This window comes from Protopterus annectens, chromosome 13.part0 (genome assembly GCF_019279795.1).
Source record: "Protopterus annectens isolate FY-2018-M chromosome 13.part0, PAN1.0, whole genome shotgun sequence".
Lineage (NCBI taxonomy): Eukaryota > Metazoa > Chordata > Ceratodontiformes > Protopteridae > Protopterus > Protopterus annectens.
The window spans coordinates 658,097,548-658,120,749 of NC_056747.1; the positions used below are offsets into that span (position 1 = coordinate 658,097,548).

The following is a 23,202-nucleotide window of genomic DNA, read 5'->3' on the forward strand; positions in this document are numbered from 1 at the left end:
AATCCCTTATGAAGGGTGTCTGACTATCTTCTTCATCTTTCTGTCTTTGCCTTGCAACCTGGTATAGTTTCCTTGTGCCCCTTACTGAGTCACTTTCCAGAAGCTGATAGAGTGCCTCTGATGCCCTATTCTTTGCTATTGCAACTTCTTTCTTAGCTTCTTTGTTAGCCAACCAGTAGTCCTTCCTAGCTTGGTCAGTCTTTTCAATTTCCCACTTCTTCCTGCACTCCTTCTTTCTTTTGATTACTTCCTGCACTTCTGCATTCCACCACCAGCTTTCCTTATGTACCTTATTTCCATACCTGGTTTGGCCACATATCTTTTCTGTCGTCCTAACACATGCTGTTTTTAGGCGCAGCCACTCTTCTTCAACTCCACCTATTTCCTCCTCTTCTTGGGGTGCTAGAGCCCTGAGTAATTCCTTGAACTGCTGTACTTTCTCTCCAGTCCACTTCCAGGTCTTCAGCCTGGTCTCTGTTGACCTTAGAGCCTTCTCTGACCACTGCTTGCAGCTGATTGTGGCAACTACTGGTTTATGCTGTGGGCTGACTGTTTAACTGGGGATAACTTTGCAATCATGGATTCTACCCCAGTGCCTTTTCCTTACTACGAGGAAGTCTACCTGAGTTGCATGTTGGCTACTCTTGTATGTGATCTTGTGACTGTCTCTTTCTGAACCATGTGTTGGCTACTATCAAGCCATTTGCCAGACAGAAGTCTAGAATGGCTTCTCCTTCTTTATTCCTATTGCTCCACCCATGTGGACCCAGGCAGTCCTCATATCCTGTTCTGTCTGTCCCGATATGTGCATTTAAAAAAGCAAGTATTGCTGAATAATAATTCCTGAATAATAAACTGTTAACAAAGAAATGATATAACTACAAGAATATTTGCCCTCTATCCATACATGAGCAAACAAAATGAGCCTTCATGGCAATTTAAGGGTAGTTTGGAAAAGAAGGTTCTTTGGCTGTGATATACATAAGATTTGCAACAAAAAAGATGTGTGTGCATGTGTGTGTGTGTGTGTGTGTGTGTGTGTGTGTGTGTGTGTGTGTGTGTGTGTGTGTGTGTGTGTGTGTGTGTGTGTGTGTGTGTGTGTGTGTGTGTGTGTGTGTGTGTGTGTGTGTGTGTGTGTGTGTGTGTGTGTGTCTGTGTGTGCATGTGTGTCATTGAGGTAGACACTATAACCATTCGAACCCCCCCCCCCCGGCAAGTACTAGGCTAGCTGCCCTTCTGGTCCATTTTAAGCCTAGTCAATTTCCCTTTCAAAAGTGAGAATCAAAGCCTGTACTTTGTGTCTGTGTAAAGGTAAGAATTAGCAGGTCTATAGCACAACGTCGAATTTACAAAAGTTCAGTTGTTGTAATATCGAACCCTACTGTCTGAAACCCAACAAAACCAAAAGCACAGAAGAGTGATTTTTTTTCCTAGGGAAAAAAATTGCTGTTCCGTGACAAAAAAACCAAAAAAAAAACTTAACCTTAAACTTAAACTGAAGTGGGGGGTTTCGCCCCCACACACCCCCAACGTGGGGGGCACAGCCCCCTACACCCCCCCTACTTAAATATACCAACTCTGAGATTGCACCACAGTGGAGGAAATAGCAAAGCCCCGAAAAAGGCCCACTGATTTTTTTCCCTGGGAAAAAAGTCGATGTGCTGTGGCTTCGCTATTTTCCACTTTTGGACTTTAGGGTTCGATATTACAACGTTTGAACTTGTTTTAGTTCAACGTTGTAATATAGACCCGAATCAGCTGGGAGAAATCTATGTGTGTGTGTGTGTGTGTGTGTGTGTGTGTGTGTGTGTGTGTGTGTGTGTGTGTGGCAAAATTGTTTTAACAAAGCACTGGTGGCATTTTATGAAAGTGAAGTTGGTGAAAGGGAATTTTTTGATATGTAAAGGGAAAAACTGCAGATGTTAAAAGTAAAACCTTCTGATAAGGAAAGGAGATTCATTATTGTGTATTATTGTGTGCAAACTTTGTGAAACTGATGGTGAATTGTCAGTGTTGAAATGAGAGGCTAAAGCTATAACAAGCAAAATAATACCTGTACTGTCATCATGGAAGGTAAACGAATGTTAAACTCTACTGAGATATAGCGACAAAGTTTCACAAAAAAAGTGGTATTGCCCAACCAAGTCTGGTCACAAACAGTATTGTGGTACAGTAAAAGAGAATGCTGCATATTAGAATATGTCTGACAGGGAGGAGTAAATGTATTTATTTATTGGACATTTGTTGATCAGGTATGTCTGTCTGGGCATGTGCCCTTTTTCAGCTGAGTCCCTGGGAGAAATGCTTCAGAGTTTACTTAAAACAGCAATTAAACAATAAGTAATACAATAGGTAGAATGGATAATCTGCAGTCCAGTGTTGCAGCAATGCAAGGAAAACCTTTTTTGAAAGTGATGACTCTGCCTCTAAAGGCTCTAAGAGGGTTAAAATAAATTATGCTAAAGAGTAGAACTTTTTCTTTGGGGGAGCTGCTATTAAGAAATTAGTACTTTTAGAAAAAATAGTTAGAGATCAATTCAGCAAATCTGCATAAGCAAGTCACTTTTTCAACATTGTTTTATAATACAAGAAAAAGTCAAGGTGTTATCCAAGAACATAGATGTGCTAAGGTAGCCAGGGGACTCTGTCTTTAATTAGAGAGAAGTAATACCAGTTTTGCAACAGATGATCTTGAAAAACAGAAACACAATGGCAACGAGTTTTACAAAGTCTTTGGCTGACGTTGACCAGCAAAAGACATGGCAAAATAAAACAGACAGAGATATAGTTGACTTGTTCAAAGGATTCTCTGAATATTCTGTACAAGAAGAGTGAAACATGAAGGTAGAACTGCCAAATCAAGTGACACACAAGCCAAAAAAAAAAAAAAAAGAACAAAGCCACCTGTTGCTACAACTTGATAAACAAAAAGAGAAGTCAGTGTCAGACCCAAGCTGACTTTGTGTGTTTACAGTAAGAAAAATAAAAACTTGTGGAGGAAGCTATGAAACATTAATAATGCTCAACTTTACCTAAAGCTAAAGTATAAAAATGTGCAAGCTGAGAATGTGTTGCTAAAATAACAGCTCCGAGAGACTGAAAAAAAAATCTTAGAACCATTCACAACAACAACAAAAAAAAAAACTCTGAAAATATAAATAAAAGATAAAAGTAAATAATCAGCACCAGTCAGGGAGGCGCTCAAAAATCATATATCCAAATATATATAAAGATGTAATAGCAGTAACCTACATGCACTAAGTACACATCCAGAAGCTGGAAAATGCAAAAAGAATGAAAACCTCATAAATATGTTGCGGGGAAAAAAGTTAATTTACAAACGAATGAATAGTGCTATTTTATTCTTGAGTTAACCACTAAGTGTAAAAATCTGGAAGATGAAAATAAAATCTAAAACAAACAGTAAATTAAAACAATGTCTGTCAACCCTTGATCTCATGCTAATCTAATACAGCAAATTATTTGCTCTAACAAACCTGCACTTCCTGGAAGCACTTTTATCACTAGACGATGTAGATGTTTGTGCAGTCACAGAAACCTGGTTTAAGGCCTCAGAGAGTACCCCAGCCCTACAAGGTTACAATGCCTTCCACACTTTTAGATGGCAAAATGAACATGTGAAAACCAAAGGAGGCGGTGTTTCAGTCTATGTTAAAGATAAATTCACCTCCCATCTAGTTAGACTGGACAAGTCCATGGAGTTACTCCAGGTCCAGGTTATGGTGAGAACGACCCCCATTCAAGTCCTAGCCAGTTATAGATCCCCCTTCCATGGGTCACAACATCCATGAAGCCTACTTAACCAAACTGAAGACAATCCAAATTTTACTGAACACACTGGCATCAACTGGGAAACCTACTGTAGCCCAAACTCACTAGCACAAAAGTTCCTTGACTTTGTGAATTCAAATGCCCTGGAGCAAATTGTTCATACCCCGAGAAGAGGAACAAACATTGTATATCTGGTCCTCACCAACATGTCAAACAGGTGCACTGCTGCAACTGTTGGACTCTGATTATTTAAAACTGACCACAAATCAGTCATCTTCGAACTGACACTAACACCAGAACTCACAAAGGGTGAAATCAGACTAAAAACCTTCACCAATTCCCACCCCAAGCTGAAAGTGGTAACTAGGCCAAAGCTTACACTAAAGCCCTGTACAATCACTTGCATAAGTGTATAAACGTGGCTGTACCAGACACAATCAAGCCAGAGCCCCAAGTAAAATCAAGCTGCCATAGTGGACTTCCAGTATCAACAAACTCTACAATAAATGCAAAAAGTTGCTGTCCAAGAAAAAAAAAGACAAGGACTCAACAATGTAAAAGTATCTTCCTCAGCCTTACCAGGCAAATATGACAACTTGTCAAATCCTCCAAGAGCTCCTTTGAGAGAAGCCTAGCAAGTACTGCCAAGGATAACCATAAGTCCTTTTACAGCTACATATGTAACCTAAAGGGTAGGACCCAAACATGTGCAGAACTAGTGGTCAACGGTATCACACACACATTCACCCCACAGAGATAGTAAACTTGCTAGCAGATAAGTTTGGTGAAAATTTCACTCCCTTATCCCCTCCTAACTTACAACAAACCCTCCCCCAAACTTCCCTCCACCTTCCATATCTGAAGAACAGGTCTTCAAAGTCCTGCCCAAGGCAAAGAACACGACCTCTATGGGACCAGATGACATCCCAGGCTGTCTTCTAAACAGGCTAAAACATGAATTAGCATGACCACTAAGTACCTTTTTCAATCATAGCCTAACCACAGGCTTTGTTCCTGCAGAATGGAGAACAGCTACAGTTATTCCCCTCCACATTGCAGACCTAGCAACAGATTTCAACTTGGCAAAGGTTTTCAGCACAATCCCACATTCAGGCATTATCAATAAACTTAGCAAACTGAATGCAAACCTCTTCATTGTAAGATGGGTTGCCAACTGGCTCACAAACTGGACACACACTATCAAAGTGGGTAACTCCACATCAACCAGCAGACCTGGTACCACTGGGGTGCCACAGGGGTCAGTACTGGGCCTCCTATTGCTTGGTATATACTTCTCAGAAGTTCAGGTCAAACTAAAGGATTGTGGCTGACTAAGTCTGCAGATGATTGCAAAGTAGGTGTAATCACTGAATCCTCAAATTGGGTCAGTATACTCCAGGAGGGTCTCATACAGATCAACAACTGGTGTATTAGTCACAGTCTCAAAGTGAATGCAAAGAAATGCATCATCATTCCCTTCAGCACAATGTCCCTTCACACTGTCAAATCAACAACAATAACCTAAGTACCCATGAAGTAGTAAGGGACCTTGGCTCACAGGTTGACTACGACCTTAACTTCCACCACCACGTGTCTACTATTGTAAGGAAAGCCTTCCACTTAGCTTACTTGATTAGTAAAGGCATCACCTTGAGAGCTAAAGACGTTATAACCCCCCCTATACTTAGCACTTATCCGGCCTATAATTGAGTATAATGCCCCATGTCCAGCAAAGAGGTGGATGGATTGTGTGAAAGAAGATCTGCAACAATCAGGCATGAGTGTTGAAGAAGGCAGGAGTGTGGCACTGAATCAAGAGAGTTGGCGACAGTTAACATGATACGCCAAACCCATGTAGAAAAATGGGAAAAAGGGGGCTGCTGCTGATGATGATTATTTAGGTTCTGGTAGGGCTATGTTATTTTATAAAGTCAGGTGTTGGGAGGGCTACATAGTGAAGGGAAGTCAGACTAGTGGGACTCCGAGCATTTACTTTTTGAGCAAGTGGCAACAAGCAAGTATGTCACACGTTACTTGCATGGAAGCACCTGTGATCCACCTTGTGCCTGCTAGGATTTCTTAAAAAGACCTGCAAAGTGAATCAGTGAAATTTCAGGGCAGGTATACATCAGTTCTTTACTACAAGAAAACAAGAAAAAAAGACCAAATATGTCACAAAAATAGATACTGTTTGAGTTAATAGTTACAGGAAAATACTAATACACACACACACACACACACACACACACACACACACATATATATATATAGATATAGATATAGATATAGATATATATATATATATATATATATATATATATATATATATATATATATATATATATATATATATATATATATATATATCAAGCCAAGAATGCCGAAAGTACAAAATAATGAAAGCCGATAGCAATGAAACCCAGAACAATGAACCAGACAGGTGAGTTATTGTTCAAGATCATAGTACAGCTGTGTTTGAGATCTTGCCCAGTCCCAGCTACACTGCTATTTCAAATGTGGTATATATAATTAGCAGGGGGCATGGAGGCCCTGCAAAAACTTTTCTCTGTGATGTTCTGTGCTTTTAGCTTTGGTGTGTGCAGGTTCAATGTTCTGGGTTTCATTATTTTGCACTTTCAGTGTTCTGGTCTTGATGTTTTGCAGTCTAGAGTTGCAGTCTTTCGTGGTTTTGATAGTGACCCCCATATCTATATCTATATATATATATATATATATATATATATATATATATATATATATATATATACATACACACACACACACACACACACACACACATATGTATTCATCTATATATTTATCTATATATCTAAATCTATCTAAATATATATATATATATATATATATATATATATATATATAGATATTATATATATATATATAGAGAGAGAGAGAGAGAGTGTATCTTCATCAAGTAATGCTCATAAGAGCAAACATAGAAAGAACCATGATTTTTGATCGAATTTAAAATAATCTAAAACAACAAAAATAAACACTTTTTTGGGATGAGGGCAAGATATCCTGTATTCTTCCCACCCTTTACTAATATTATAGCTATATATATATATATATATATATATATATATATATATATATATATATATATATAAATTTATATGCACACACTAACTCCAAGATCACACAACAGAGGGCAAATTACCTTACTCTGCTTCACCATGATCCCATACAAAAGGCTGCTGGAAATTACCATTGAACACAACGTTAACTCATATGCACTCACTGTTATTCACAGCCTGAAAATATATTCGGTCATATGGGCGTTCACTGTTTTGACCTGCAAGCACTCTCACACACACACGTATGCACACGTGTGTGTGTGTGTGTGTGTGTGTGTGTGTGTGTGTGTGTGTGTGTGTGTGTGTGTGTGTGTGTGTGTATAATATATATATATATATATATATATATATATATATATATATATATATATATATATATATATATATATATATATATATATATATATACATATATATACACAAACACACATATACACCTCCATACATGCATAAGTATATGTCATTTAATTCAAATGCTGAATATCTAAACACAGTTGATTTAATCACCAAAAAACACCAAAACTGCTGAAGACAGCCACTAAGAACCAAATACACCAAACTCCACGGCAATGGAAATAACAGCACGGACTGAGAATAAATAAAATGTAATTGTGATTCTGGTACCTCGGCCTTCGCCTTCAAATGGAATAGTTCACATACTCAGAAACAAGCCTATAAGAACCACCTTACATTTCATTAATTGAAATCAATTAACATTGTTTCAAAAATTTAAAGCCACATTTACAAAACTTCTACTAAACACTTTTAACTATACTTATTACATGTTAAATACTTTTACATTAAATAGTAAATAACACAATATTTCCCATTACACATCCACAAATATTATTCATATTTCCAAATTCATACCATTAGGATATAGAGTATTGAAGTTAATAATATATTTAGATTCCATATTTAATAACCTCCTCTGAAAACTATGGTTTGTCCCCCCCATCCCATAAGGTTTGGCTATAACACTAAAAATTAAATCTCTCACCGAACCTCCATGTTCTTTATGAAAATGACTAGCCACAGGACTATCAAGCCTTACATTTCTAATGTCTCCTAGATGTTCTAGTATTCTTAATTTTACCTTACACTTGGTTTGTCCCAAATACCATTTTTGTACAGGACAATTACACCCAATAGCATAAATAACCCCAAATGAGTTACAATCAAAATGATCTACGGCATTATATAAAATGCCATTGATCCTAGTACCATCTAAATTCCTAATTTTATCACATACCTTACATCTACCACATGCATATGCACCTGCGTTGGCCAACTTTTTCCTTCTGCCTTTATTTCTTACTAGCTCCTTTAAATTTTGAAACCTGCCATAAGAAAAAAATCACTTCCTTAGGAATAATGTTTCTCAAATTATCATCATTACTAATGACAGGCCACAATGCCATCACAAGTTTTCTTAAAATGGGGGAAAAAGCTGAAAACCTATTGACAAAAAATATCCTGTTTTTCTCATCACTTTCTTTGTTATCATTATTTCCCCCATTTCTGTTATTCCTATTTTTATATTTTCTTGCACTACCTAAGGAACTCTGATAATCATGCAATAACCCCAATTCTTTTTCTACTTTAGTTCTAGGTAACGTAATCCTTTCATGGGAATACCCTCTAGCACATAATTTCTCATGTACTCGGTCGAATTCTGCTTTAAATTTATCCTTCTCTGAAATATTGCCTGCAATACGTTTAAATTCCCCAAAAGGCAATGATTCAATAAGATGGAAACTATGCATAACAGATGCATGTAAAAAATTGTTAACCGCTGTGGTCTTGTGGAATGGTTTATGTTGTATTCTTCCATCTGATCCCACATAAAATTCCACATCTAGATATTGTATTTTGTCTCCACCTAAATTAAAAGTAAAGTCCAACCCACATGGATTAGTTTTTAAGCTAGAGATAAACTCTTCAAATTATTTGGGGTTCCCCTTGCATAAAAACAAGAGGTCATCAATAAATCTTTTATATTTGACCACCTTGTTTTGAAAAAAATTCTTAGAATACACAAACAAATTTTCAAAATACCCCATAAAAATAATGGCATACGAAGGAGCAAAACAGGCACCCATCGCAGTGCCATCCTTCTGCAAGAAAAATTTCTTTTCAAACTCAAAATAATTATGTGTAAGGCAAAATTCCAACAGGCTAATAATAAAGGAAGTTCGTGGACCTTCAGACAATAATTTACCTACTGCCTCAAGTCCCCAATTGATATTAATGCAGGTGTATAATGATTTTATATCCACACTGACCCAGTAAAAGTCATTTTCCCAAGTAATTCCTTTAAAATAATCACAAACTTCCTTAGTGTTTTTAACATGTGAGGGTATCCTTCGTAAATAACCTTTTAATACTGAGTCCAAAAACATACCAACATTTTGTGAAAAAGCACCTCTCCTTGATACAATTGGATGCCCAGGTGGATTTCACAAATCCTTATGTATCTTTGGAATAATGAAAAATCTAGCATCTTTTGGATTCTTAATAAACAATTTCTTAACATCTCCAGATGTAAAGAAACCCAAACGTTCACCCCTTTCCAATAAATCATATAAGGCATTGTTGAATTCCACCTTGGGATTTGTTGGCAATCTTGCATAAGTGTTACTATCAGATAACAAATCTAACACTGGAGAATTATATCTCTCTCTGGGTAAAATTACCCAGTTTCCACCTTTGTCAGATTCCGTAAAAACATATTTGTCACTGTTCTCCCTTATCTTACACAAAGCTTGCCATTCTGCTTTAGAAAGGTTATAACACATCGAATGTTTTTTAAATAACCCAAATTCCTTTACAATTTGTTTACTAAAAGTTTTTTCAAAAACATTAATGCTGTTTGTTTTTGGAGGGACAAATTCACTGACATAGGGTACCTTGGGAATTTCAAACTTCCCATACCCTGTACAATATTCAAAAACAGGATCAGAAGTTGAACAAAATTCCAAATCTGGAAAAATGTCTATTATTTCATTTTCATGCACAGGCATATCCATCAATGAACTTTCTAAAACAGAAATATCATTCATTTCATCCACATAATCGACTGTTCCTTTCCCATTATTAGCAAAAAAAACTTTAAGATGTAATTTTCTACAAAAATCTTTGGCCTCTAACATCACATCTGCCAAAGAAGGAATATGAGTTGGAACGAACTTAGTACCTTTACACAAAACCTGTTTCATGATGTCAGTAATATGCAAATCAGAGAGATTAATAATGCTTAAATCCTCACCTGCAGAAAAGTCAAAATGGCCATTGGATACAGTTCTTACACCACCACCACCATCACAAAAATCAAGTCCACATTCAACAGTTCCTTGTATCTCAGACACAAAGTCAGTTTCTTTTTCCCTTTGCCTGAAAGTGCGACTACGCCCATTCCTTTGGGTCGGACTCTCTTTATCTAATAAGATTGTCTCTTTTGGACCACTTGACCCCGATGCACCTTCCGCATTTAGTTCATCAAAAGAAACGCTCTTCCTTCCCGCCAAACCTGTGTCGACAGATGAACCGGAAGTATCTCTAAGGCCGCGAGATCTGCTTCTACTGTTTTTAGAAGCAGATCTACCATGCCCCCTCTTAAAGCTGTATTGCTAAGAAAAGATCTTCCCCGTACTATAGTCATTGGTGTCCCGTGCAAATTTTTTCTTTTTACGCTGTATCACCTGCATTTCAATTTTAGACACCCTCAACTTTATATCACTGAGATTCTGTTCGAAATCTACTTCCGAGGACTTGCTTGTTAAAGTTCTTGGAGTTCTATAAAATTAGAGCGTATTTTAATGAGCGCTCTTTCATTGCGCTTAATAAGCACCTTCAGCCAACTCAAGGTGCACTGTAAAGAAATCTCTTTCCATTCTGCAAAGAGGTCTGAATCCTCATCAGAGAATTCATAAGCAGGTAAACGATCCACTCTAAGCCCCCTTGGAGTGATGTTGGAACTGACATACTCTGCCAACAGCCTCAGGTCATAAAAGACAGTCGCTTCTTTCACCATTAGTTTTTCTAACTCCTTAAACTTCGTGGAACAATCATTACTGCCATATACCCACGGGTCATTGGAGGCAAACCTTTTTTCTCTATCCTTCCAAATAGAAGTTAAGTCAAAAACATTCGAGTTATTCCTTACAACCACCAGTGGTCTTGCTGCTCCATTACTGGACATTATAATCACAAAAAAACACCAAAACTGCTGAAGACAGCCACTAAGAATCAAATACACCAAACTCTACAGCAATGGAAATAACAGGACGGACTGAGAATAAATAAAATGTAATTGTGATTCTGGTACCTCGGCCTTCGCCTTCAAATGGAATAGTTCACATACTCAGAAACAAGCCTATAAGAACCACCTTACATTTCATTAAGTGAAATCAATTAACATTGTTTCAAAAATTTAAAGCCACATTTACAAAACTTCTACTAAACACTTTTAACTATACTTATTACATTTCATTAGTAATGATGATAATTTGAGAAACATTATTCCTAAGGAAGTGATTTTTTCTTATGGCAGGTTTCAAAATTTAAAGGAGCTAGTAAGAAATAAAGGCAGAAGGAAAAAGTTGGCCAACGCAGGTGCATATGCATGTGGTAGATGTAAGGTATGTGATAAAATTAGGAATTTAGATGGTACTAGGATCAATGGCATTTTATATAATGCCATAGATCATTTTGATTGTAACTCATTTGGGGTTATTTATGCTATTGGGTGTAATTGTCCTGTACAAAAATGGTATTTGGGACAAACCAAGCGTAAGGTAAAATTAAAAATACTAGAACATCTAGGAGACATTAGAAATGTAATGCTTGATAGTCCTGTGGCTAGTCATTTTCATAAGAACATGGAGGTTCAGTGAGAGATTTAATTTTTAGTGTTATAGCCAAACCTTATGGGATGGGGGGGACAAACCATAGTTTTCAGAGGACGTTATTAAATATGGAATCTAAATATATTATTAACTTCAATACTCTATATCCTAATGGTATGAATTTGGAAATATGAATAATATTTGTGGATGTGTAATGGGAAATATTGTGTTATTTACTATTTAATGTAAAAGCATTTAACAGTAATAAGTATAGTTAAAAGTGTTTAGTAGAAGTTTTGTAAATGTGGCTTTAAATTTTTGAAACAATGTTAATTGATTTCAATTAATGAAATGTAAGGTGGTTCTTATAGGCTTGTTTCTGAGTATGTGAACTATTCCATTTGAAGGCGAAGGCCGAGGTACCAGAATCACAATTACATTTTATTTATTCTCAGTCCGTGCTGTTATTTCCATTTCTGTGGAGTTTGGTGTATTTGGTTCACAGTTGATTTAAACAAGATTGAAGCAAAAGTGATCTAACATGCACTTCATCTAAACCTAGCAAAACTAAAAAAAAAAATAGAAACAGAAAAATCTGTTTTTGTACCTCCACACTGCCTCTGACTTACATATACCAACTCCACAGCTGCATTACATTAGAAAAAAGGAAAGAACACTGAAAGTGCATCATTGTCTCACAATCCAACACAAACTGTGATAGTGATTACAAATCTATAAGAAAATTAACACCAAGGATCTCAAAATTATAAGCTTTCCTCGTTATCAGAGTTAAAATGCATGTAGTCAAGACCATTTATGTTTAGCTAAAGTGATAGGTGACTTAAAAGTATAGCTATCTGTCACTATCTAGCTTTCTACTGAAAGTACCCATATATCTGTCTATATCTATCTATTTATCTATCTATATTGCATGTAGATAGGATCATAGGAAGTTACTAGGCTATTGGCCCTGAGGCTCTTATAAGCCTAGCCAAGAGTTTAGCTCATGTTTAGACAAGTCTGCACCCAAAGCCCCTGTCCAGCAGGGGCACAGGTGGAATCCCAGGGGTGTATTTTCTCTTTCCCATCCAGTTGTCCAGGTTGCACTTAAAAAGGGATAATGAGGTACTCTGCTTGACATGGAGAGGTAGTCTATTCCACAGATGGGGGAGTCACTGGGACACAAATCTGTCCTGCCAACAAGTACTATTGATGTCACAGACCAGGTTGAGGTCACGCATGCAGGTTAATTGAATGGAGGTTGACTTGCAAATATGCAGTAGTTCCATCAAGGCAGGGTCTGAGATTGCTTTGTATGCCAGGCAGAGGTCACCTCTGAGAGTTTGTATGAAACTGAGTAGAGGGACAGGGCTTTTAGCCTCTCTGTGTTGGGTAGATGTCTGAGGCCCTGGATTCTCTTGGTGAGGAACCTCTATGGTCTCTCCAGCTGCTGCATGTGCTTTGTGAGGTACGTGATGCCAAAGGGGGCATTGTACTTAATAGCTGGCCTTATAAGGGAAGAATACAGGGATGTTATGACCTTCTTGTCCCTAATGAGATACCCTTACTTATGAGGTAGGCCATGTAGAAAGCTTTCTGTACAACAGAAGCAACATGGTGGTCAAAAGCCAGGTTGCCATTAACCTGGACGTCCAAAACCCTCATGACTGATTGTGTGCTTAGGGCATTGTTATTAATGTGATAATATGTGGGGACGTCAATCTCCCCAAAGGGAATGATGATGCATTTTTGGCATTTGGCTTGAGGCCATGTTTCTGGCACCAGTCATTTGTTTGGGTGAGACCCTTTTGGAGAACGTCCACATCACTTGGGAAATTGATGACCGTGCTCAGCTTGCAGTCATCTGCAAAGCTGGTCAGCCATAGCCCACTGGTTTTGGCCTACACCTCAGAGAAGTATATCCCAAATAACAGAGGCTCCAAAACCGATCCCTGGGGTATGCTGCTCTTTTCGGGTCTACTGCTTGAGGTGGCTTCCCCTATTTTGATTAGGTGAGTTCTGTCAGTGAGCCAGTTTGCTACCTGTCTGGTAACATATGGATTGATGCCTAGTTGACAGAGTTTATCTATTATGCCTGAGTGGGGAATAGTGTCAAAGGTTTTGGCCAGGTCAGGGTAGGCGGTGTGCACCATCTTCCCCTCGTCCATGGCTTTGGTGACTGTCTCAAAGAAGTCGATCAGATTTAACAAACATGACCACCCCTTGACAAAGCCAAACTGTGTGGAGCAAGTGTTTGTAGGTTGCCAATGTCCCTGTTAATGAGGTCCATGATAATCTGTTCCATAGGCTTGCAGATCAGGCTAGTTAGGCTGATGGATCCATAATTTCCTGGATCGGTGGATGCTCCACCTTTGTGTAAAGGGATGACAGTAGCTGTCCTCTGCTCGACTGGGACAAAGACGGTATTCAGGTTTTGGTTGAATAGGGTGCCTAATGGTGCTGCAAGTTCATGTAGGATGCAGCCTGGGATGTTATCAGGTCCCACGGAGGCTGTATTTTTTGCCTTTGAGAGTACAGTGATGACCTGTTCCCTAGAGATAAGGGGAAGGGGGAGGTACTGATTTACTGATGGGGGAACAGAGGGGTGAAGTTTTTGCTGAATCTGTCAGTCAGTATGTTGACTATATCTACAGCATTTAAGTATGTAGTGTCCTTGACCACCAGTTCTGATCTGGGTGCTTCCTTTGAGATTGCGGACCTATGTGAAGAAGGCCTTATGATTGTCTCTAGTAGATGTGGCCAGTTTGGACTCAAAGTTGGCTTTAGAGGATTTCACTAGTGCTCTTATCTGCTTATTCAGGCTAAGGAGAGATTGCTTCCAATTGGGCACCTGCTCCTTCTTGGTCCTGGACAGCAATTTTTTCCTTTTGTTATCTAGTTTATTTATTGCAGATGTCCATCAAACAGGTTTACTCTTCCTTGTGGAGGATGATTTTGTCCTATCGGGTATTCCTGATTCCATGTATCTATATAAATGCTCGTATAGTACTTTGATGTAGATTTGGACATTGGTGCCAGTTCCTAAAGAGGGAATGGGGGCTGTGAAGCTGTTTATATCATCCCTCAGGAAGTTGTAATCAGCTTTGGAGAAGTTTTTTTGTTTGACCCTAGCTAGAGGGGGTCAGGGGAGAAGGTGACTTCAAAAGTGACCGCATTATGGTCAGATCTTACCAGGGAAGATGATACTGTAGAGATGGTGCAGTGATTACTCATGTTGGTTAATTCCAAGTCCAAGATATTATCTCCTCTTGTGGGGGTATTGACTAGCTGTTCCAAGGTATTTGCATTGATAAAATCGAGGAATCTCTGGGCATTTGTGTTCTGGCATGAGTAGTTTTTCCAGTCTATGGTTGGATAGTTAAAGTTGCCCAGGAACAGGGTAAAGGGTTGAATCTTGATAGATTCAAAGAGGTCTAGGTAGGTGGAGTGGGCATTTTGAGTCAAATTTGGGGGCCTGTAGCTAGCTATGATCTGAATAGGGGCCTTGTCAATGGTTAACTGCACCTGGAGTGTCTCCTGTGCGTCATAATGTTTGACCAACCTGGAAGTATGTGTGTCTTTAATATATATTGAAACTCCACCTCCTTTGGCTTTGATGCCCACCGTTTAGGGTCCGAATGTATGATAGGATGAGAAACCAGGTAAGGCTGGGGTGCTCTCCGCAGCTTTGAATTAGTTTTCTGTGACTGCACAAATGTCAGCATCTTCCTGGGTTAAGAATGCTTGCAATGAGTGCAGTTTCATGTTTAGACTCCTAGTGTTTAGCTGCATGACCTTTAATTTGCGTTTTGTTGAAATTTTTATGTTGCTAGATAGGTGGATAGATAGATAGATAGATAGATAGATAGATAGATAGATAGATAGATAGATAGATAGCTATGCAGCTATAGAGCTATACATATATATATATATATATATATATATATATATATATATATATATATGTATGTATGTATAAAAACTGAAAAAATAGGCTTTATCTCTCAGCATTGAGGAAATTGCAGTGTACTGGCATTTGTTCTATCAGCTGATTCAGTGTCCTGCCTGGGAACATTAAATTCCTTTGGGACATCTAGCTTAGATGTACTTTTTCCCCTGAGTGATGCCAGCTGAGCAAAGCAGTTAACCTCTGTGAATATTGTTGGGTGTCCTGTGCTAATCCATGAAATTGCTGGTATTCAAATGAATGCAGTGGGATCGATAAGGTAGAAAGAAATGATACGGAAAGGTTTCTTGCTACAGTAAAAGGAATTATAAGAACATTAGTTTACAACTAAGTGGATTAGCAAAGTGAAGTTAATAACATGGATTTATTTTAATTAGCGTGGTGCTATTCTGAAGGTGACGTAGGACTGCTTGCATTAATTGTACTGAACAAGTGTGGATTAATGTCTACTGTAAAAAGGAAAGTGAAATCAAACAAATTATGAAATAAAGATAATCCAAAAGAAACTAAAAATACAAGCACGTTTTATACTTTTAGTTGTTAGTACATTATCATGTCAATTTCTTTGGAAAAAAAACAGTGAACAGCAGTTATATCGCTATATAACAGCACTTAACCCCCCCCCCCCAACAAAAATAAGTAGTTGTCAGGTTATATGAATATTGTATATGAAGCTTCATGCTTACTTACAGTAGACTCATAGTCTGCCAGTTGTATTTTGATGTTTGCCATTGTATCGCATTCTGGAGCCTTCTTAAATTTCTCTAACAGTTCTTCCATTGCTGCCTAAGAAACAGAAAAAATATGAATGTGCATTGTTTGAAATGCAAAATGATATTGCCTCAACATCAAGGAATTTCATGAAAACTAAGTGAAACTCATGGAACAGTTATATCCACATCCCCAAACATACTACATTGAGACCATCATACTAATGGCCGTTTGGCAGAGTTCAGTGAATTTTCTAAAACAGAAAGATAATAAGGAAAAAATACACCTCAGGTAAACATGAATGATAATAGCATTTCAGCACAGCAAGGACATTTTCAAAGTAAAGGAATGCAGTAGGTTCCTGAAAAAGAGAGGGAACAGGTATTGGGCATTATAAACAAAGTTCTGTGACAGTCAGACATATGGCACGGACATTCTGTAGAGGATTTTTTTCAGAGACAAATGACATTTATTAATGAGCAGGCCAGAAAGGTATTTTGCTGATTATGATTAATGTCTTATCCAGCATGTAAAGAAAAAGGTAGACTGGATGTGCCCAACAATCTTTGTTTCTTACTGGGATAACTTTGATGCTACATAAAGTATCAGACGCTGTTATCATTCATATCAGCCTAGTTGTGTACATCCATAGGTTACACAAGACACCACCAAAAAGCTTTATTTTCTCCATATTCCCTCTACCAGCCCAGTAAGAGGCAGTGCTGTATAAAGTTCCATCATGCATCACTGCTTTCTGAACAGTGCACAATTCGTATTTGTGTGCTTTTACTTCTCAACAATTTGGACTTAGAGTTTTCAACAGTTTCTACCAAAACAGTGTATTTTAAAAGCAGCCTAGAAACTGCCTGCAAATTTCCTGGCATGACTTTATAATCATCTTTTTACTCAAAATGAAATACCTGGTTACAAAGTGGTAGCAGAGATGGTGGTGGTGGTGGGGGGGTGGTATCTTTATAAACTATGTAGAGCAATGAGTGTGCCTGTGATAGCATATGCACAAATACCACTTTGCTGTCACTATGCACCTTGCACAGGAGGCTAGGGTTAAAGGTATGCCCATGGAAAAAAGTCCTCTCTACTATCAGGATAGAGGAATACCAGGGCACATTTATCTCTTATCCACCTTACTGTGAAGACTGAGGAGGGTAGTGGGGCATGCCAAGATGGTAGATGGGGAGACCAAATATAAATTTGAAATAAAAAAATTGAAAAATGGGAATGAATACACTAGATGCAACACAAGTGTCTGTTTTTCCCCAATGGCTAAATTAATAATGTCACTTGGCAAACTAATTCTTCAATGTGTAAAAGCTGTTTGTATATTATACTTGTATGACAGCTAATTTCAAACTCATAGACAGTCCACAGAGTGACACCCACTTTGAAATTTCATTTCTCACACTGCACACTTAACATATACATGGAATGTATATATAGGTTCATAGGTGAGTACTAGGCTAGCCATTTAAGCCAAGCCAAATTCCCTTTTGGTGCTTGAATTAACCTATCCAATTTGGTGTTAGATTGACTTTCCCCATCCCATAGTTGATAATTATATATTACCCCTACTGAGAATAACTTTGAGTGGACCCATGCATGGAATAAAGCAATTAGTAGATGCCCCTGTCATTAGTATTATAAGTGTAGTCCTGGGATAAAAATTATATTCCCATTCATAGATCCAAATTGCACTTAAATATGGACAGGTTTAACATGGATGAGGAGTCTGTTCTATAGCAGCGGTATCCTCTGTAAGATATACCTGTCTCTCCATTCTGTTCTGTTAATGCTTCAGAACAGGTTTAGATCCCTAAGCTGAGTGTTTATGGTGCCATTTGACTTGCGGATGTGCAGTAAATCCATCAGTTTTGGGTTGGAGGATACATTGTATAACAGCCAAAGGTCACCTCTTAGCATTCTGTAAGATACTGAGTATAGTGACAGGTCTTTGGGTCCATCCATGTAGGACATATTGTTTAGACAATCAATATAATATATACTCCAAAAGTGTACTGAATGTCATACAAAATATTTTAGTTAAAGATCTAATTTTACTGTACATTGAAAGTGCATGCATGGTATAATAATTCCATTCTACAGAAAAGGCATATATAAAGACAGCCTGTGTAATATATAAATCCAAAGTTCACAAATGAACAAAGCTAATGTGATAGTTAATTCAGCAAAAAAAAAAAAAGAAAGAAAGTTTGTAAATGGAATACTAGGGTGGCCATTAATTCCAAAATGTATAGGTACAAATGTTAGCATCCAGAACTACAGCAAGTCCTCTGTGTACTGAACATGAAAACAAAAACTGGAGATTCTAAAAAAGGTATGGCATACAAGACATTACACAAAGACTTTGTTGGAAGTAATCAGTATCACTGATTGGTAAAGCACATCAACAGCTATCACAATGCCAAAGTAGAGAATTGTATATAAAATGGGGCCTACCTGAAATTGTCAAAACCCCACATCATCGAAGACGAGATTGTCAAGATGAGAATATCGAAATCCCATTTCAGTGAACCAGCGGAACAACAAAGATCTTCCCAGGGTAACTAACCTGTTGGGCAATACAGTGAACTTTGCCTTTTTCCCAGCTGTAGTACAATCTCGCAGTTGGTGTATTTAGTTAAGGGGTATGTGGGGGTTGTAGCCCCCCACCTGGGTGGGTTAGAAATGGTGTGGTTTAGGTTTTATTTCTTTTTGGATAAGTGGTTACTTACCATGGGAAGATCTTTGTTTTTCCACTGGCTTGCTGAAATGGGATTTCGATATTCTCATCTCGACGATCTTGTCTTTGATGATGTGGGGTTTTTGACAATTTGACGTAGACCCATAAAATATGATATATTTTAATTTCTTATTTTAAACTATTAACACATTTGCAAAGCAATGTTTTAATTCCATGAAATTTGCAGTATATGTTTATCCTGTGGCAGAAAATGAGTGCAACCTTACAACCTATGTGAATGCAAAAAATTAGATGAAAGGAGAAGAATATGTATGACACTTGAAATGTAAAGTGTAACTTTCCGCATCTACAGGAAGGACCTAATTACTATCATATGACTGACTCTTAAAATAGACTGAGTCAGGAAGCCAAGGGACCATAACAATGCAATTGTAAGACTGTCCAAAGGTATAGCTGACCATCACTGGGAAAGCAGTGCTTAGTATGCAGATTCATCAGTTTGTGAATTTAAAAGAACCTGCTTTTTGTGTATGGGGGGATAACCGGAGTAATCCGATGTAAATGTCCTTGGTTTCTGTGGGAACATGTGTGCTAAGCTAAAAATATATATATTTGGAATTGAAGCCAGTGCATAGTCAATCAGTCTTACTTGGAAGACCTTTGTGTCTACATCTCTATATGTTTGCTGTTAAAATCTATATCTGTCTGAATATTTTTTTAATTTAGCATAAATTAGGAACAAGTGCTCTTTATTAAGTTAGAAACAGCTAAGGTATTTATCCAGTAAGAGATTTTTCTTTAAATGTTTGGTTTATACAATTGACTTTGCTTTATGGTCTGTGAGTAAATTATTTACCTCTGCACATTAACCTGTATCAACATTCTCTTCTTTATTGTCTATCTAAGTTTTAATTATTCACTTTTAAGAACATGTGGCTGGTATTTATTCATTTATTTATTTATGTGGTATTTATTATCTTAGCAAATGGTATGCACTGCAGGTTGCCAAACTGTGGATCAAATGAGACCTGGCTTGTCTTGTAGGTTTGGAAGAAAGGTGAAGCTGTAGGTGTAATAGAAAAAAAAAAACAATGTTTTGGAATTTGGTGGTGTGGTTCTTAGCAAGACAGAGTAGGAAGAGGATCTTGGAATTATTATCAACCCAAGGTTGACTGATACAACACAGTGTGAAGCACAGTGACAGACCCCAGCAAGATGCTGGAGTGTAAAGCTAGGGTAAGGGATATGAGTGACACTGAGCTCCTCTTCCCTTCGTACAGAGTCCTGGTAGCACCACATCCAGACTGCTGTACCCTATTCTGGCAGTCATTTAGGGAAATGAGATCATCTTGTTAGAAACCTGTAATGGAGGGGAATTATTGAAAGCTTAGGTGAATGGAGCAGTTAGGCTGTGGGTAAAAGTTAAGAAAGCTTAGCATGTACACATTGGAAAACAGAAAAATATATGATTGGAATAGACTGGGTGAAGAGTGGGACTAGTTGGGGTGGTGCTGAAGAAAGGAAATAAAATGAAATAGAAGACATGTCAGCTGAAAAAGGGACAATTCAGTCCATGCTTCACCGAGAGACAGAAAGAGACAGTTGTGGCAATCTGAAACACAGTGGAATAGAGTGTAGGTCAATGGTGGGATTTTTAAGATAACTGGAACAGATAGAAGAAAGGCTTAGCAAGAATATGGTTGAAGCATTTGCACAGGGATTAGCTGCAACACCTGAGAAGATTCAGTATATAGCAGACCCATCGTAAGCATCATGTTATATTCACATAGTAAGATAATATGAAACATACCTACTCTGCATAGCTGATACAGGCAAGTCTGTATTCACTATTAGGAAACAGAGATCACACTATATCAGGGTACACAGATAAGACAAGGGATAGTAGGAGGAAAGGTAAGACATCACATGGCAGTGCATTGTGAGAACATAGAAAAATGAATTAAGGATTGACTTGAGGATAAGTGTTAACCCAAGTTAACCCAGATAGTATTTTATACTCTAAACTGTCCAAAATGATATATAAAGTGTGTTACCTGTGAAATCCATTAAATTTAACTGCACATCTACTCATCTGTCCTGCTTTCCAATTTAAGCCGGTCAAAAAAAAGGATTGTCTCTACCAGTGAATGGTTACTACAACTCAAATAGGTCAGTTCTGCTGACAGTATCCATTTAGCTTGTTGCTGACAATCTTGCTATTGTTTTAGTGATAATACTTCAAATGGGCTTTGATGAGTGGATCTATAACTTTCAGCTGAGGTCTGATGACCTTGGTAGTAGTTATGATTAAGGGGTGCAGGGGTCAAAGATGGGGTGTATAGGTGACTAACTGCTGTTTTCATTTGTTGTTTCTGTCTCAGTCAAACTGATTTTGGCAAGATAGTCTGTAATGGAGTATATTGCATCCTGGATTGATTCATATGTTTGCTTTATGCTAATCTAAAACTTCCTTTCCAGCCCACTCAGTTCTGAAACAGCATAGCTGACTTCTGAACTCTTGTGCAAGAGACGATTGTGTGCAGATGGTAGATAGAGCAGATGATGGACAGAGAGGTGGTAACGGGGCTGTCTGCAGTGGCTGACTAAAATCTTGCACATAACCTGCGAATTCACATATATTTGGTGTAACATTTCCAAACTGTAATTCGCTTAAGCAACGGTCAAATATTCCACTCTCAGACAGACAACTAGCACACAGCCATTGGCAACCTGTTATCTGAGCGTCTACTATAGAGGAAGCTGCCACTAAAGAAATAATTCTACAGTGGTGCTGACATGCCAGCAAACAATTATAGTATTATAAAACTGACACATCTCAGGAAACTATATATCCATTCAAACGCTCATCTGTACAAACACATTAGCAAAGCTGTAATAATTTCCACTTAAAACTGTTCGGGTTGGTAAAGTGTATTTGTACTTAGATTTATCTTTTATTACCTCTGCATCATACACCAGTGGGCTCTTATGCTGAACTACCAGTTCATCTGTTTTGTTTGTTTTTTTCTCTGCTTTCTTTGCCTTCTTTCTTCCACCTTTCTTTGCACTTCCAGCAGCCCTGGTGTAAATGAAACAAATCCCACAGTGCTTAAAATTACAGACAGAAAATGGATAGCTAAAGTGTATTGTGTGTGTATGTGAGTGTGTGTGTGTGTGTGGGGGGGGGGGGGTATTTGTGTGTGCATGTGTGTATGCATGTGTACATATTTGTGTGTGTGTGTGTGTGTGTGTGTGTGTGTGTGTGTGTGTGTGTGTGTGTGTGTGTGTGTGTGTGAGTGTGTGTGTTCATGTACGGGGGGACTCGCTCATGAATTTTTTTTATATTTAATTTTGATTGATAGGAGTTGAGTGGTGAAATTACAGAAACAAATTAATGAAGTTCAGGCAAAAAAAAAATCACTAGTCTTGCTACTTTCTACCTATATTATACTGTATGAGAGCACACCTCCATGTAAACATGACCAATACTTGAGACCAGGCAGACTGAGAATAAAGTCATTTCTAGAAAAGTGTTAACAACATTAGTGAAGTCCTCTGCAGTGGTATCACTTCTCATAATCTCTTTCTTATTTTCCAGTACTCAAAACACAAATTTAAACCATTTAGAGCAGTAGGCTTGCAAGATTTCTCTTACCTTACAGGCATGATTCTGACTCTTCAGCCTCTCTGTGAGGGGAGAACTTTACATAACCTCCTTTGGATCAGGTCATAAACATATAAAAGGTATTTGAGGAAACACAGAGTTAAAGAATAGTGCAGTGGGATTCAGGGTGGTGGTCCACTTTCTGATTTATTGTTTCAATCTCGTTTATCCATCCTGTGGGATGAAACAAGAATATGAATTGTAATTCTACTAATAATTTCTGAGCTGATTGCATGCATTTATATTTGTAACTAATTTATAATTAGGTGGAATAATGTAGGACATTGAAGCCTTTTGGGTAAACAAGTATGCCATTATTATAACTGTGATGTAAGTATTATTGTGGGTATGGACAGGTTTTGCAGTATATACTTACATCACTACTCAATACATGTTATGAGAGG

General features: G+C 37.8%; 1 protein-coding gene across 4 annotated transcripts in view; it reads right to left on the reverse strand.

Moving 5' to 3' along the window:
• Positions 1–23,202, reverse strand: part of LOC122788354 — a 396,817-nt gene that overhangs the window by 243,203 nt on the left and 130,412 nt on the right. For 3 of the 4 annotated variants that reach the window (XM_044055426.1, XM_044055427.1, XM_044055428.1), the window contains exons 2-4: positions 22,790–22,972; positions 22,096–22,213; positions 16,395–16,490 (exon numbers count right to left, since the gene is read on the reverse strand). In XM_044055426.1, the coding sequence (XP_043911361.1) occupies positions 16,395–16,490; positions 22,096–22,213; positions 22,790–22,800 (225 nt within the window). In that variant the 5' untranslated portion in view covers positions 22,801–22,972. The remainder of the gene's footprint in view (positions 1–16,394; positions 16,491–22,095; positions 22,214–22,789; positions 22,973–23,202) is intronic. The other variant, XM_044055429.1, reaches the window with a different exon arrangement.